The sequence below is a fragment of the Camarhynchus parvulus genome, chromosome 8 (assembly GCF_901933205.1).
Source record: "Camarhynchus parvulus chromosome 8, STF_HiC, whole genome shotgun sequence".
Lineage (NCBI taxonomy): Eukaryota > Metazoa > Chordata > Aves > Passeriformes > Thraupidae > Camarhynchus > Camarhynchus parvulus.
The window spans coordinates 5,372,292-5,388,019 of record NC_044578.1 but is presented as its reverse complement, the minus strand read 5'-3'; the positions used below and the strand labels follow the sequence as shown (position 1 = coordinate 5,388,019).

General features: G+C 42.2%; 1 protein-coding gene across 3 annotated transcripts in view; it reads right to left on the bottom strand.

The window, feature by feature from the left end:
* LRP8 (LDL receptor related protein 8) overlaps positions 1 to 15,728 on the bottom strand; it is a 168,826-nt gene that overhangs the window by 23,932 nt on the left and 129,166 nt on the right. For all 3 annotated transcript variants that reach the window (XM_030952994.1, XM_030952995.1, XM_030952996.1), the window contains one exon: positions 13,278 to 13,406. In XM_030952994.1, coding sequence (XP_030808854.1) covers positions 13,278 to 13,406 — 129 coding nt within the window. The remainder of the gene's footprint in view (positions 1 to 13,277; positions 13,407 to 15,728) is intronic.

Genomic DNA, 15,728 nt, shown 5'->3' with positions numbered 1-15,728 from the left:
ATCCAGCATTTAAGAACATGTCCACTTGCACAGATGCCTAATTACATTCTGTCTGGCAAACTCGCTGGGCTCTGCCTGATAACCTAAGCAGCCTCTCATTTTACATCAGAATGTGAATATACACACACACTCCCACAGATTTATATATATACACCTCTCCCCTCCTGCCCTGTGCTCTGTCCCATTTAGCCCCAGGTTTTCCAGATGTTAAGAGCACAGCAATCCACCTAATTAGAAGAGAAAGAGGATTGCCTTCCTTGCTGCAATGCTGCCATGCACTGGCCAGGACCCAGCTCTCTCCAGCAGGGAGAAATGTTAAAGAGAATCTCAGCTGCCCCACTTGACACCAATCATGGAATGCAACAGAGCGAGGCACCAAAGGAGCTGCTCAGCTCCTTCTGCACTTGGTAGAGGATTTTAGATACTGAGATGCCTCAACAGGCACCTGCACCTTGGAACAGCCACAGTTTCTCCTCTCCAAACAGAAGGAACTTATACTAGGAGGTGAATCCTTCTCATAAGGACTTGAAGCACAGTCTGGTGGAAAAGCATCTAAAAACCTTCCTCTTTTTTCATGGCAAACTTGAGACCATTAAAATGCTCTAATTATCACCCAAATTCTGCTCTTTATCTCCATTCAGCAGATTTCTCTATCCTAACCCCATGACTAGAAATCATCTGTTAGCCCTGCTGATGAGTACACAGCTATATAACTTCATACTGTCTTCAGAGGAGTCATTACATGGAACTGAATATGGAACATTCCTCCATAAAGTGGAAATTCAAGGTAACAGTTAGAATCTTACCAATCCATTTTAAAATGGTAGTGGGAAAACAGGAATATTTCTATGGCTATGTGCAGCTTCTGTAACAGATAAAGGCTGAGAAGAAGAAATTGCTTTTCTGGCATTATTTTGATGAATCTCAGAAACAGATCAGAGAGCAAAATCTTGCATAGTTCTTTGATCCTTAATGTTTGGGCAAGATTGTAATGATTTGCACATTCCAAATGTGCATAAATTTCCTTTCCACCAACTGTAATGAGCCCCTCTTTTCCCCCTCGTTGTTTTCCTGGTCCCACCTCCACACCTCTCCTGTTTGTACATGTTTCCCTTCAGAAATCTGCTGCATTGGCAAATTAGAGACTGATAAACATAGGAGTGGGATACAGACAATGGAAGTTTGCACAAAAGCTCCTCCTTTGCACCCAGAAATCCCAGCACAGATACAAAATTACTGATAATTACAGCCGGGAAGCAGAAGCAGTTCAGCTTTTGTAACCTCTCATGAGGACTTCCTCAGTGAAGCCTAAGAATTGCTAGCTAGAAAATTGCATGGTCATGATTATTTTATTTCTTTTTAAAAATTAAGTTCAGTGTGATGCCAGCACCAGAGACTACAAGCTCTCTCTCCACGAACAAGCAGAGCAGGTTGGCTGTTGGTAACTCTCCTCTCGGATCAGGCAGTTCCTTCTGGGTCACACCTGCCCCCAGCAGAGAGCTCCATCCACCCCTGCCATGCCCTGCTGCTGCCATGGCAGGGCAGACACCATCCCAAGAGCCCTGACCCTTCCCTCCTCCTCCCTGGCTGCCAGCTGAGATCCTCAGGGCACGGCAGGGTCAGGCTGGGGCTGCAGCTCAGCTGTGCGGGATCCTGTGGCACCGCTGGCACCCAGAGCCCCATAAACAACCCCACAATTACCTTACCCAGCACCTGGAGAGATGGGCACGGGGCAGCAAAGCCCCAGGGACAGTTTACCTCACATCCCCTTCCATCAATCTGTCAGGGTACCTCACAGTCCCATCACTACAGTATTTCATTGCCTCCAGAACATTTCAGTAGAAAATGTGCCAGCGGTAATTAAATGATCACTGGGGTATTTTTTGACTTGAGCAATTTGTTTGCATTCTCCAAATTTGCTGCCTATCCTATTGTAGGCTGATTCACTTAAGACCAAGGAATCAAATAATAATTTGCTTTCTTTAGCACAGAAAAAATTAATAAATGTTGTACTCTAAGGTGCAAAACCTACTTCAAACACGAGTGATCCCAATAGAAATCTTGGAAATGTTTGTAAAGATGTGTTTAACCATCAGTCTTCAAAGCATAACTATAACAGCAGTTTACCGTAGAGCACTGTAATGTTAAAAGGTTCTTCCCAGTTTCAGGAAGTAAAATATCACACATAAATGATTATGTAGAGGTGATTTTGCCTATAGACAAAATATACCAGAGGTATTCTGCATTAATTTTTGCCCTGTGCTGTGTGCCAGTCTGTAGAGCACAACTGTCACAGCTTTTGCCTCACAGCCTGCAGCTGCACTCTTGTCACTTCTCTTGAGGAGAGCAGAGCAGAAGCAGCCTTGGGATAGAGGAAGTTAAAAATAATAAAATAACAGAAGATCAGAGAGATTGCAGTTGTGGAGTTAGTGTTTCACTGCTGGCTGGTTCTCTTTTGCCCAGAGCCAGAATTTAGCCAGAGGCTTTAGTGAGAGTCTGGTGCAGCAGGGACACTCTTAGCTCAGGCATGGCACCAAAAAATTCAGATAATTCTGCCACATGCTTTTTAAGTGCTTTTAGAAAAAAGCAGAATGCTCTCAAGATGTAGAATTCTCTAAAAATACAGAGTGGTCATTAAAAAAATTGTAATTTCAAAAAAATATATATTTGTACATATCATTTCTATAATGGACAACTCTACCAAGTATGTATCCTCAAATCTAGATAAAATTGAAAAAATGAAATAAATGGTATGTCCATCATTACCAGGAGCTGGGAATTATGTACAATGGACTAAAACTGCTGTCATTGCTAATCTCCAATTAAAGATTTTATAGCTTTTCAGTAAGACTCAGGTATTTAATTCATCTCTCCTTCAAAAGAGCCATTTCCACTTGAAATTACATGAATGGCTTAAATAATGATAATTATTTGGTAAAATTTGTGGTAAAGTGGATAGCAGCAATTATCCACTGATGCTGAAGACAAGATAAGATTAATTATTACACTGTATTTTTCTGACACTGTCCCCAAAGCAACTTTAAAAATGTGTCTGAAAATTTATGTTTGTTTAAATCTGATAATGGATCTTCCAAAGCAGGCAAAGGATGATTTGTGCACACCAACATTTGCATCAGGGAGGGAGAGATCTGCTGCTGATTCATGGCTGCTTCAATACTGGCAGGGGAGGCTGCTGGACTTGAGAAACTCTCCCAAGCTCTGAGATTTAGGACTTGAGTTCTGCAGGGCTGAGGAGTGGAATTCCTGAGCTCCATCTGCCCAGGTTTTCTCTCCCAAGTGCAAGCCCAGCTCCCCCAGCCCACAGGAACCAATCTCTGAGCTGGGCCATGGATAAGGAGGTCACAGAGTGCAGACAGGGTAGATTATGTTGGAACTCCCAGTTACCAGCACTGTCAGCATGTTAGTTTTGCTTAACTAGTATTTATTTTCAGGTTTAATTCTGTCTAAATTATTTATTTTGCCTACAGTCAATTGCTTACCAAATACCTGAATATTTCATACAGATCTGTCAAATGCCAGTCCTTAAAGCATGGATTCGTGCCTGGAAGGACAAGTTTCGCATGGAAAGCTGCCCTCCAGGAAGGACAGCAAAAGAGATGGAGGTAAATGAAGATGACCTTGAAGCTCATTGCTCTGAAAAAATGACAGGCCTCCCATGGAGGGAATAATGCAGCGGAATTGCAGCCTCACTCCCACCAGTGGTTGTTGCCATGGTGATTGATACCGAAAAGCCCATCTAGATGGAGGCTGCAGCAGGAATAGTAATTCCTGATATTGTTCAAGGCACTAATGGAGCTAAGGAGCCATCTCACGCACTCCTGCAAATTAATATTTGCATGTGCTGGCTGCCTTTGTCACACACTGCCCTCAAACACAAATCAGTCATTTTCCCATTCTCTGCAGCACTATTTGCATAGTATTAGTTAATTATAACCCAGCAACCAGATGCCAAAGCCCCTGCTGACAAATAATAGTTGGTTCAAAAATGTATTTGGTGATTTAGAATGTATTTCCTGAGATACACATATTCATTCCAAGTGGTTTAATTATCTGGAAATAGAATTAATTATGACCCCCAATTTACAGAGAGAAGCAGTTTATATACAAAGTTATGCACACTCTGCACTCTGTCATTAATTTTATGTATGTGCAATAAGATTGCAACTCCTACCTGCGCTCTCCTCAATTTTCCTTCAAACCATGAAAATGTTAGGAAGTTTATCAGATGTTCTGGCTAAATGACTGAAAATGACCTCAAAATAAGAACAAGTGAATCCAGTGTAGAGGGTTTAACGGTAAAATAAAGCAGCATGAAAGACAGAAATGGATGGTCAGAATACCAAAGGTTAATACTGTCCTGCTTTTGTGACCACCCAAGACACCCCACAGGGATTCATGAGGATAAATACATTATTATTACTCTTTTATATTCTCACTGGAATATAATCAGCTGAATCAGATTGGAGATGTTCAGTACTAGCCAAAATTTAACTGGAAAACAAATGTGCTGTGAAGTGTCTAGTGAATTTCTTTCCTGACTCTGAAAATTGGAGCCTGTACAGGACAAGCTCATGCCTATTCCCTTAGACATGACTTGCTTATTAAAATGGTAATTTTACAAATTATACCAATTTGGCAAATCCCTCAGAAACATCTGATAACAGCCATTAAACTAACATCTGCTCTAATATTATCACACAAAATTCTGTATTTCTGAGGAATATATGAAGGTTCAGCAAGCAGAACAGGGCATTCCTGAGCAGGGCTTCATCCTGGGACAGTGCACACAAACCCCACATTACAGCACACACAGACCTCTTGGATTCAGCAGGACTCCCTGTGGTTATGAATTTTCTGTACAGGATTTCTGTGCACGGCCTTTTCAGCAGAGCCACAATTTAATTTTGCCATTGTGCAGTTTAAATCACAGACACTTTGCCAGGAAAAGCCAATCCATGGATGTCACCTTCCACCTACTGGGCAGATTCCCACTCCCTGCTCATCTGCTGACACAGAGACATGACCTACCTGTTTTTCCCACTGTTTTCTTTATGTCCAGCTCAGGAGAGACTTCATCAGAATCCTAAAAGCTACACTCCAATCACATTGGCAAATGACAGCACAATTGGGTTTATTCTTAGGAAATGGGGGAAAGGAAGGAAGCCCAGCCCATGGCTCCACAGCCATGTCACTGGCCTGCCACTTTCTCTTTACCCTTACCTATTCCTAAGCACAGGGATTCCAGTTTAACCAGTGGGAAAGCTGGGCCATTTCCCCAGAATCAGTCAAGTCATTTCTAAGTTGCTGCCATAACTAAAGCAGGGAGTCCTGGAGGTTGCTGACTCACAGGTTTGAACTCACCTGAGCAGTGAGGGACAAAGCAGAGCTCACATTGCAAGCAGTGAGGTCAGTGCCCCATAAAACTTCCATTTCCACTAATTTATTTTGCTTGATGGGAACTGTCTGTAAGAGGAGATATTGCTTATTGCAGTTTGCATCACTTAAACATCCACTGCATTTGGAACATGCACTATTAACTCTTCTGGAGCACAGACAAAGCAGGCAAGGTTTAGAGCTTAGAGCTTTTCTTGTCAACTCCCCAGTTTACCCTACCATGCCACACAGTGATCCAAAGTGAGCTTGAATGTAGGTTCAATAACAATTAAAAGATGCTTTTGAAATAAAATGGTTTGCAAGACAACTGATCTGAAAACAGAAGCACAGAGGATGCAACAAGGCAATTGGCAGAATTTGCTGTAGTCCCATCCAAGGTTATGAATGTAAACACATCCTATAATGACCAAGTCCATAAACACAAGACCCCTGTGGTGATTTTGGGAGGGGGAGAGACTGACAGACTGCTCAGGAAACAACCAGCCCCTGACTGTTTTCAGTTATGTGATAATTAGGAGGCACAGCTATTATGTGATGTAGGCAATGTACCTATGTACCCACAATTCCAGCAAAGAATGGCAATCATTTCTCAAAAAACAGGATTAGATTTTCTACTCAAATGGAAAATTTAATCACTGAGTGACACTCACTGCAATTAAACCTGTAAGGGTCGTGTGCTGACTGTGCTCACATTAACAGCAATGAGAGTTCCATGGCAGTAGGATTTGCCTTGCAGTTTCTATGATTTGGGAACAGAAAGCAGCACTTTCCTGGATTTGAGCTGAGATGAAGACTCACATGCTCAACATGAGCAATTATTTTAAAGTTATTGGTACAAAGAAGGGTAATGAAGTGGTGTTTATTGTGAACGAAACCTTTCTCATTACATTTTATCTAATGAACAAATTTCTTTGCAATGTAAAAGCAAAGTTAATTCAACCCTTATATCATCCTCTATGAAAAGAATATTTCAGCCACTAAGATTAGACTTCCAGATTAGTTTTATCTGTTAATATGACTCATAAACCAACTTTTTTTTTCCCTCTTGCATCAAACATGACATGGTCCTCTCCTGCGTAGGACTGTGCTGAGTTCAGGCTACTGATTTTGATTTAGCCTTCAGATCATATGCTCAGGAAGCAGAACTGTTAATTAGTGTAACACATATGTACTGGTGGCCACTGCAGGATGCAACTCCTACCCACATATCTGCCATCATAGCATCATCATTGGCAAGATTTCCCTGAATAAAACTAAACAGATTCTTGCTTTTTGGATGAATAGGCTCAAAATTATGGCTGCATTCTTATGAAGAAAGCACTTCAGGGACATGAAATACAATTGTATTTGGCAATAAGAGATGTAATTCCTTGACTGTTTCAACTCTAGGAGTTCTAACTGTTGAAAGACAGACTACCCAAAAGATAAACATAATTACAGGCCACCTCTTCCTCCTCTGCCAGTATGGTGTGAGATTGGAAAGAAGAATCAGAGCCAATGTCTCCAGCTAAAGTGCAGAAAGAGCACCAGGACAAAGCTCGTGTGGGTGTGCACAGGTATCTGCAGTCCAGCACTATAAAGCTTTAGTTTCAATTACCCACAAATCTTTGCATAAAAGCAGCTGTTTCATAGCCCTCTTCCAGCCCCCTGTGACCAATGATCCTTTGGGGTGTGAAGGATGTGTCTGTGTGGGGGTGTGAGTGTGCTCATCCCTCTCTCTCCTTCAGAGCAACACTGCAGGAGTACCACTGCTGCACTGTCTTGTGTTCAGATTGTGTTTCCATCCACTCTGCTTCAGAGAATAAATTATTCAGGGAACACTGATAGGGACAATTTCTCTGTGAGGAGGATCAGCACAGGGCCACCCCCAAAGCCCCTCTCAGTGCTGGAAGCTCCTTTGCAGATGTGCCACACGTGTCCCTTTATAAACCCCAGCTCAAGAGCCAGCAGAGGGGAAGCCAAAGCCACTGTGCCCTCATCCTGTGCAGGTAGAGCCCTGGCACAGCTTGGGCCATGGCTTTAGGGTTTAATTCTGGATTTACACCACAACTGTCTTACCTCTAACCTAAGTACACACACTGTTTAATTATGTTCAATTACAACAAGCATCCAATGTATTAAAAATGCAGCTACCTTCACTTTTCCTGTCAGCATGCAATTAAAAGTAACTCCCAATCTCTTTTCCTTCTTGCCATTTTGTTCTGAAGGAACTCAGGACAAATATGATTATGGGCTGAGATTTTTCCTAAATAACAATGGGGATTTTTCTGCAAATTACTACTGCTTTTGAAGGGGCTGTAATACTTTAAGCAGTGATAAAGTGGCAGCTGTACATGTTTAATTTCTGAGAGCCAAGGCACAATGCACAAGCATTAATCCCTCCAGCTGTCCAGTAATTAAACATCATGTAAAGCCCAGAGGATATCATTGCTGTGCTACCTTATCTTATTTATGAAGGACTTGCATTTGTTAAATCTAGCAATTCTTTTTTTCCTTCTTGGAAATAATTATAAATTCTTCCACCATGGCAAGTGCACTGAAGCTACAGCTACCCTCCATAAAATGCCAGGAATTTCAGACCAGCCATGTTTCTTTTCATCACATACTAAAATAATGAATAATGATAGTGGATAAATATTTTTTTACAGGCATGACTGTGATGCTATGGTTTTTAAAATCGGTGGGTTTCTCAGGAGAATGCATGGCAAAATCTGATCCTTTGGGTTTGATGTCCCTCTGAGGTGACTGAGGGACAGCACATAATGAATGTTAATTCATTAACAGGCAGTGAACAGAACTAACTTTGACAAAAGCACACATTAATCAAACTGCAATGGAAGATAAAATCAGTGCTACATTATCACCAAGTCAGAAGGCCTCAGTAGGATCAGTGGAGATCTGGAATGGACTGGATCAGTGTGGTCAAATCCCAGCAGGGAGCACTGGAAGTGTGGCTCATGCAAAATACAGGTGCCTTTGGCTCATGCAAAATAGGGTTACCTTGTACTGCACAAAAAAGAAAAGAGTGCTAGGACAACATGATGCTCTTTACAGTTACAGGGCAATGATAAAAGATGATAAAACAATTAAACTGTCAATAGAAAGGTCACTTCATGTGAGCACAGGTGCAGGAGCAGAGTGGGGGAAGGTGACTTTAAATCAGCTTTGCAATTTCCCTCCTTCAGCTGGTTCGTCAGCAGGTGGATCTGCTGGAGGGATGAAGAGCTTTAGCCTGCTTTAAATTCTGCCTTCAGCCAGTGGTTCTCAGCTGACCTGAGGGCTGTTAACCAGGGCACTGGCAAGAGCTGACTCTAAGTTTTCTGCACTTGGACCTTCCAAGAAAAGGATCCCTCACTTGGAAGGGGCTGCTGCTTTGTTGGAGAGTAACACATGAGCCTGGAGCTGTGCCAGGGGAAGTGGAAAGGTCACCACCTGAGGATCCTGTAAATTATCTATTTACATGGGAAAGCCTGTGAACTGCCATGGCAAGGACACAGGGTTCCAGCTGAGCACACCCATGCTTACTGTGGTTTACCTTAAGAATTTAAAAACCCTTTATCCAGTCTGTTCACTTTTAATCTGGCACATCATCATATCCTAAGGCTGAAAATCTAGAGCTAATTCTGAGATACATGGTCAGCAATGAAAAGCCTGAAGACCAGGGTCCAAAAGAAGATGCTCTGGGTGACAAGGTTGTCACTGGTATGAGGCTCCTGCAGGAATTCCTGGCTCTCACCTCAGCCAACTGCACAAGGTTAGTGTGAGTATGTCCATTGCCTGCAAAGTTCCCCATGATCACTGTCTCTGTGCTGTAGTTTAGGAGGATGAACCATGGATAAATAGCTTATTCTGCTAATAATGAATTCATCATTTCACTGCATCTGACTGTTGCGAAAGGGGAAACTGGTGCACTTCCAACTCCCCATCTGCAAGACACAATTTCCATATGGAGTGCAAGCAGTGCTTCAGGTGAGAAGCAGTGCCACAGCCAGAAGAGATGGGGCCAGAGCCTTGTTCTGTGTGAGCATCCCAGAGTCCTCTCAGGAGGGACCTGTGTGCACTGAAGGGGTTCAGTGCTGTTTCAGCTGGTACAGGATGGCAGCTCCTCTCTTCCAAAGCCACTCTCAAGTGCTCTCTGCATTCCTGAGCAGCTGACAAAACACTGCTTACTGTCTCCCTCAGCAGAGATTTAACAAGTTCTGCAGTAGTTAGCCAAGTCCAGATGGACCCTGAGTTGTGTTGCTTTAATTACAGCCTCTCCTATTTAATTTCTCTTTTAGTCTCCCTAAACTCAGTCCTAAGCTTCTCCAATCCATTGTGACAAAGGCTGGGTGCACTGGCAGCAGAAAACCTTCACCAGGGAAATAAGGAGGCTGCCAGCACCTCCAAGCCAGCAAATTCAAGGCTACTAACCCTGACCTATGACTACAACACACATGATATTGTGAAGACTCAAATTACTTCTGCTCCAAAAACTGAAAAAATAAGATTTTTCTTTTTATATAGTCTTATTTTAAAAAGGCAGATATTTTCATTTTCAAAAATTGTTTGTGCACTGGAAGTCAGTAGTGTTCTTAAAGCCTGTCTGTTGGAAGTCAATTATTTAGGCAGACAGGCACTTAACTATGTGCAAGGATTAATACCTGCAACTAACCCCTGGTGCAACTACAGCCTGTGCAGACACAAATCTGGATCCCTGATCACTGGTGCTTTATCCATTGCAGGTGAAAGAATTTGCAGTTTCCATCGCTTCATTGACAAGTTCTTCCACAGGGTGAAAATCACACCATTGTCTCCTTGTTCAGCTTCTCTACTTTTGTCCCCAGGTCTCTGAACAGCTGCTTTGTGCCCCCAGTGTCTGCACTGGATATATTTCACATGGATTCAAAAAGCAATGATATCATTCTGAGAGGAAAAATCCAGCAAGAATTACAAGGTTCAGAGCAGTAGCTGGAAAGGAAAGTGCTGGAGGAGGAAGAACCATAACACACCTACACTGTTCCTACAGTTTTGGATGATTGTACACCATAATCTTTACTGTCCTCTCCTGCAGGAGATCCTCCCTTAACTTGGGCTGTGAACATTCTGACACAGGGACAGGTTCTTGCACAGCCTCAGCACAACCAAGCTCTGCTCCTGGGTACCAGCACAATCTTCTAACTGGTACAAACTACCAATGCAGAAATGCAGGCATAAATAAGGTTCATAAACTCCATATTAAATCCTCTTGAAGAATTATAACTCCAGAGCCAGTTATTCCTATCAAAAAGCAAGAGTATACACAGTTAAAACATTTTTGAAGTGTCACATGAGGTTGCAGTAGTAGCTTTATTAACATGGATTTAGAAAGAGCTTAGGGGTTTTTCTTCTGGATGCCCTCACTCACACCATCTTCAAGTCATCATCCACTTGTTTATTGAACATGCGGCTCTCACCACAGAAATTATTCTCAGCACAAATAAATCCCCTTCCAAACATTTATCCAGCAAGATGTGTTATTTATAGACAAGCTGGTCAGCCCTGTGAGGAGTGCAGCCTCTGTGACAGGAGCACCCCCTGTGCTCCAAGGGGCTGCTGGTGACAGGCAGTGCTGAAGCTTCTTATAAAATGAGAATAAAAACCTGAGTGCAGAGATTAAATTAACAAAACAAAGAGAAGAAGGCGTCTGAAGTGGTCAGGATACTGTGTGCTGCTGAGATAAGAGGAAACAGAGAAAGGAGGATTCTAACCAGAGAAGAAATGGGAATGTTAACAGAGTATCAGTGCATAGGCTTAGTGAGGTTTATCAGATTTGGATAAGGAGAGGATAGCTATCAATCCTCCACAAGCTCCCTGTTGAAACAGCTCACACAATTGGTCTCATCCATGAGGAAAAGACCTTCATTTGACAGGCAGCCTCCCTGAAAGTGCTCCCACCACAGCCATTCAGCAGTGCCTCCTGCTCCCCTCTCAAAATGAGTTTTGACCTCTGAAAGATGCTAAGTTGAGATCTTAGGACTGAAAGGTTTTGATGTCTGCACCCACCCAGGATGCTCCAATTTTACCTGTCCTCATGCCCATCCTACAGCCAGAGATTTCCAGTGTGTGGGGACAATGCTCAGTCATTAGAAATTGGTTGAAAGCCACTAATTCATTTCTCACCAGTTACCCAGCAAGCATCAAATTGTGGTAATTTGTCCTTGGATTAATTTTTTTAAAGGTTTTTAAGAACCTGCACGTGCACTAAAACTGGAAGCTAACTATGAGTAGAGCTGCTGAAACATCCAGAGCAGTAACACTCAGCTATTTCCAAATCCATTAATAGCATCATTATCCTGAAATTATGTGGCATTCAGAACATATTTACATGCATTTTGGGGGTTACCTAAGGCTTTGAAAAAAAAAGTTCAAAGCAATTTAAAGTAGATTTTTATTATAACTAAAAGACTCAGTGAAACCATTCCCACTGGTGTGAGCAGCAGCATTAAATCAGGGGAGGCAGCCACCAGTGAAAAATTGTTCTAATTTTACAAACTCATATCAGGAAAATAGCAGTTACAATTATCTTCTGAATTTGTCTCTAATTCAAGCCTCTCATTCAAAGAAAAAATGTACACACTAAAGAGAAAACACTTAAAGAGTTTCCCATGGAAAACCAATGAAAGGAAAAAGAAAAAAAAGGACTAAGAAAAAAAAACTTCTACAAAGAGAGCTAAATAGTGGAACAAGTTGCTCACAAAGTAAAAGCTTTGATAATATTTTGTTTGATAAAGCTGACTGCAAAGAAATAAATTTGTCCACAGCACTCCACTCAGAGCCACAAAATGTTAACGTAAAACATATTTCGTTATACAGCTTCAAAGGAAAGACATCATGTGGATTATGAACTGGGTAGGAATTAGAGCCCAAAATTCAGTTTTCAAATGAAGAAACTTCAATTTGTGCTTGAATGTAACCATTCAACTCTTCCATCAGTAACCCGGAAGTAAAAGTGCGATTGCTGATACCACATGCAACACTAGAAATATTGAGGGATGGGTGAATACGCAGCACTTAGAAAGCTTCTTAAAAGCCTGGGATCATTTGCACACAAAGAATTTAATAAGAACAGTATTAGAAATCAGAAAGATGATTTTACTTCTGCACAGACTGGCAAGACTGATATTCACTAAATTCTGGTGGTCTGTGCAAAAAGAAAGTTGGAAAACCAGCTGGAATACCAAAGGGAGCCACAAGAATGAGTCAAGCATTCATTCAAAAGAGAATATTTGATGTCAAGAAGCATAAAGAACCAATATATTTGGTCTACCAAAAAGGCAGCCTGAGAAATAGTTTGACCACACAGTGCAGGAGTTTTCACAGACTGAAAACACTGTTAAAGGGCTCTTTCATTCAGCACAGAAAGATAATAATAATAATAAAAGGCAACAGCCATTTAGGGACTGAATTTAAACAGTTATGGGTACAGAGTACATCATTCTCTCTCTGTCCAGTGAAACCAACAAGCCATCAATGTCCAGGCCCATCTATTGTCCCGCAGCAGAAGCCAGCCTGAGTCTGTCCCCACTCTGCACAGGACACAGCAGGAACCTGCTGAGCTACCACACAGGAAGGTTTGAACCTTGTTTAAGTCCTTTCCATAGCACCTGGGTGTTAACCCTAATAATAATACTTAATTCTTCAGAGAGTTCATGCATTCTCCAGCCAGCCCCAACAGGAGAATCCTTCTTTCCTCCCTGGTTCTAGAAGTCACCACTTAGCACTGCAAAGCAGAGTGAGTAAGTTTGTTGGCAGGAAAAGCCATCCCTTTCCATGCCATTTGTAACAGTCACTCCAGGACTTTTATAGTCCTACATGGAGATGTTGCATCTGTATTAACTCACCAGGAGTGCAGCCAGCCTCATCAATTCCACTTTCACAATCCTTCTGCCCATCACATCTCCAGGACAACGGGATGCACTTGTTGCTTAAGTCTCCACAGCTAATTTTTTCAGATGGACACACTTGTTTGGCTGGAAGAAAAAAAAAACCCAAAGAAATAATCAGCAGTTAAACATATTTCTAAACATTTCTAACATTGTTTATGCTGTTAAAGTTACTTTGACTTTGAATGGCTCAATCCTGAGACATATTGGAATGAAATCCCAAGTCAACCTGCTACCTCCTCAACCAGGCTGCCCTGGGAACGAGGCCCTTCCTGCCCCTCTCAGCCAAAACAAACTGAGAAAGTTGTTCCCACAGACCAGCAGGGATTCCAGCTGGGAACTTGGGGCTGGTTGTTGCAGGGAGGGATGCTCAGTGCAGCACCAGGCTCTGCCTCCCTGCCCAACACACTGAGCTGGAGCTGCTCAGTCACTGCCCTGCACACAGCACAGCAGCTCTGCACAAACCCATCCAGCTAAGCCAGGAAAAAGCAATTCCCTCATTTTAGTACAATACAGGTGTATGGCTAGGTTTGGCAAGGCAATTTCTAAACGATTTGGGCAGATTGTGGTCAGCAAAGCTGAGGAAAAAGCAGCAAGGACAAGCAGGAACTTGCAGGTATTTAACAAATTGAGCTGTAACTGTGTAAATTGAGGCAACTGTGATGTCAGACATGGAGACATAGGAGGACCTGCAGAAGCAAAAACCCCAGTACAGGCAAGAAGACAACTATGAAAAAGAATCTGCCAGATTTATCTGGAACCAAGTAAGCTGTGAAGCTCATTCTCTCATAACTAGTTTGCATTGCTAAAATTCCTATTTTTTTTGCTTCATACTACTGTAAAGAGCAACAGATCTACATTTATTGTGACAAGGCTGCTGAAATGCAAAATCTTCCACAATTTAAACAATTTTTTAGCATTCTGGAATCATCATCCAGTTTGGCAGGATTTGCTTATTAAACAGACCAATTTCTCTCTTCAAAAAATTACGTGTATTCAAATATTTCTTCCGTTGGTATTAATGATAATAATGCTGTGTATGGCTGCAGGTCTACTGAGCAGGTGGGAACCTAGATTCCAAATTAAAACCTTCACATTACCCTGCCCTGGTAAAGGTATTTACACAAAGTCAATCAGCTTCCCAAGTGCTGAGAGGATGAAAATTATACCTCCCCTTCCACCTACACAAGGAGGCTGTGAAAGGGCATCCTACAGCCCCAAAGCATCAATCAGCCACTTGGAGAGCAGTGCCATTTAATCCCTGCATTTCTGCCTTAGCGCCTTCAAGTGCTAGAAGAAGCAGTTTTGAGAAGCTGTGGGCAACCAATACATCAAGAAAAATTAGGTCCTGCCACAGACAGACAGTTAATAACAGATGTAATGGAGTTTTATAACCCTGAGGCATGACAGCATTTCTGTTGAAATTTGCTTGCTGCATACCTAAATAACATTTATCAATGTTGCATGATTACAGGGGGGAGGAAAAAAGCATCCTTACTTAGGCTTTGGGATTATTTTCCCAGCAAATTGGTAATAAAAAACATTGTAAAGGCTCTTCAACAAGACCTCACCATGGTCAGTGTAATTGCCAACTCAGGCCAGGTCCTGTGTCCCCTCTAAGCTGCAGGTTTTGTACTGCCCAACTACATTAAGGTTTGGATTGGACTGGCATACTGGGAAAACCAGGATACCAAAATGTCACAGAGACACTTGTTAGTCAGGTTATTGGTCCACATCCCCCAAAAATTGTTCTAGTTCTTCTTGGTCTGGCAATGGTCATATAAAGGAGAATTTGTTTTGATGCCAAGTAGGACCAGGTCTTCCATCCTCACTGTAAATCTCCACTGAGAACCAAGTGGGTCAAGACAGGCAAGAACATGTTCCACACACCTGATTTTGAAGAAGGTAAAATATAATCATAAAATGGTATCATCATACAGTGGGATCATTAAGCAGCAAAAAGGTTATTTACTTGTCACAGTTTAAAGTATGGGAATTATTGTTGCTTGGCTGCTGTGGGCAGATGCTTAATAGCTTTGGGAAGCTGAAAGATTTGGAGAGGTATGAACAGAAGGCTCCTATGTATGGAAAGCAACCTCTGTGTTAGTCATCTCCCCGACAGAATAATTACAGACATTTAAAATATGTAAATCAAAGCTTGAACTTTCAGGGATGCAGCAATAGAAGCTGCTGTTGGTCACAGTTCATCAAATCTCTGTGTTCCAGTGGTTTCTATACCCAAGCAATCGTTATGTGGAAGCCAATGACCTGTAAGCACTGGCAGCTAACAGAGAGGGGATCTTGCACAAAACTCAAATCAAACCTTTGGTGAAAACACACCTGCATTTCCAGCAGGTTGGGTGTTCTCCTCCCCTCTCCCCCCAGAGGCTGCAGATGCAAGTGGAGTCC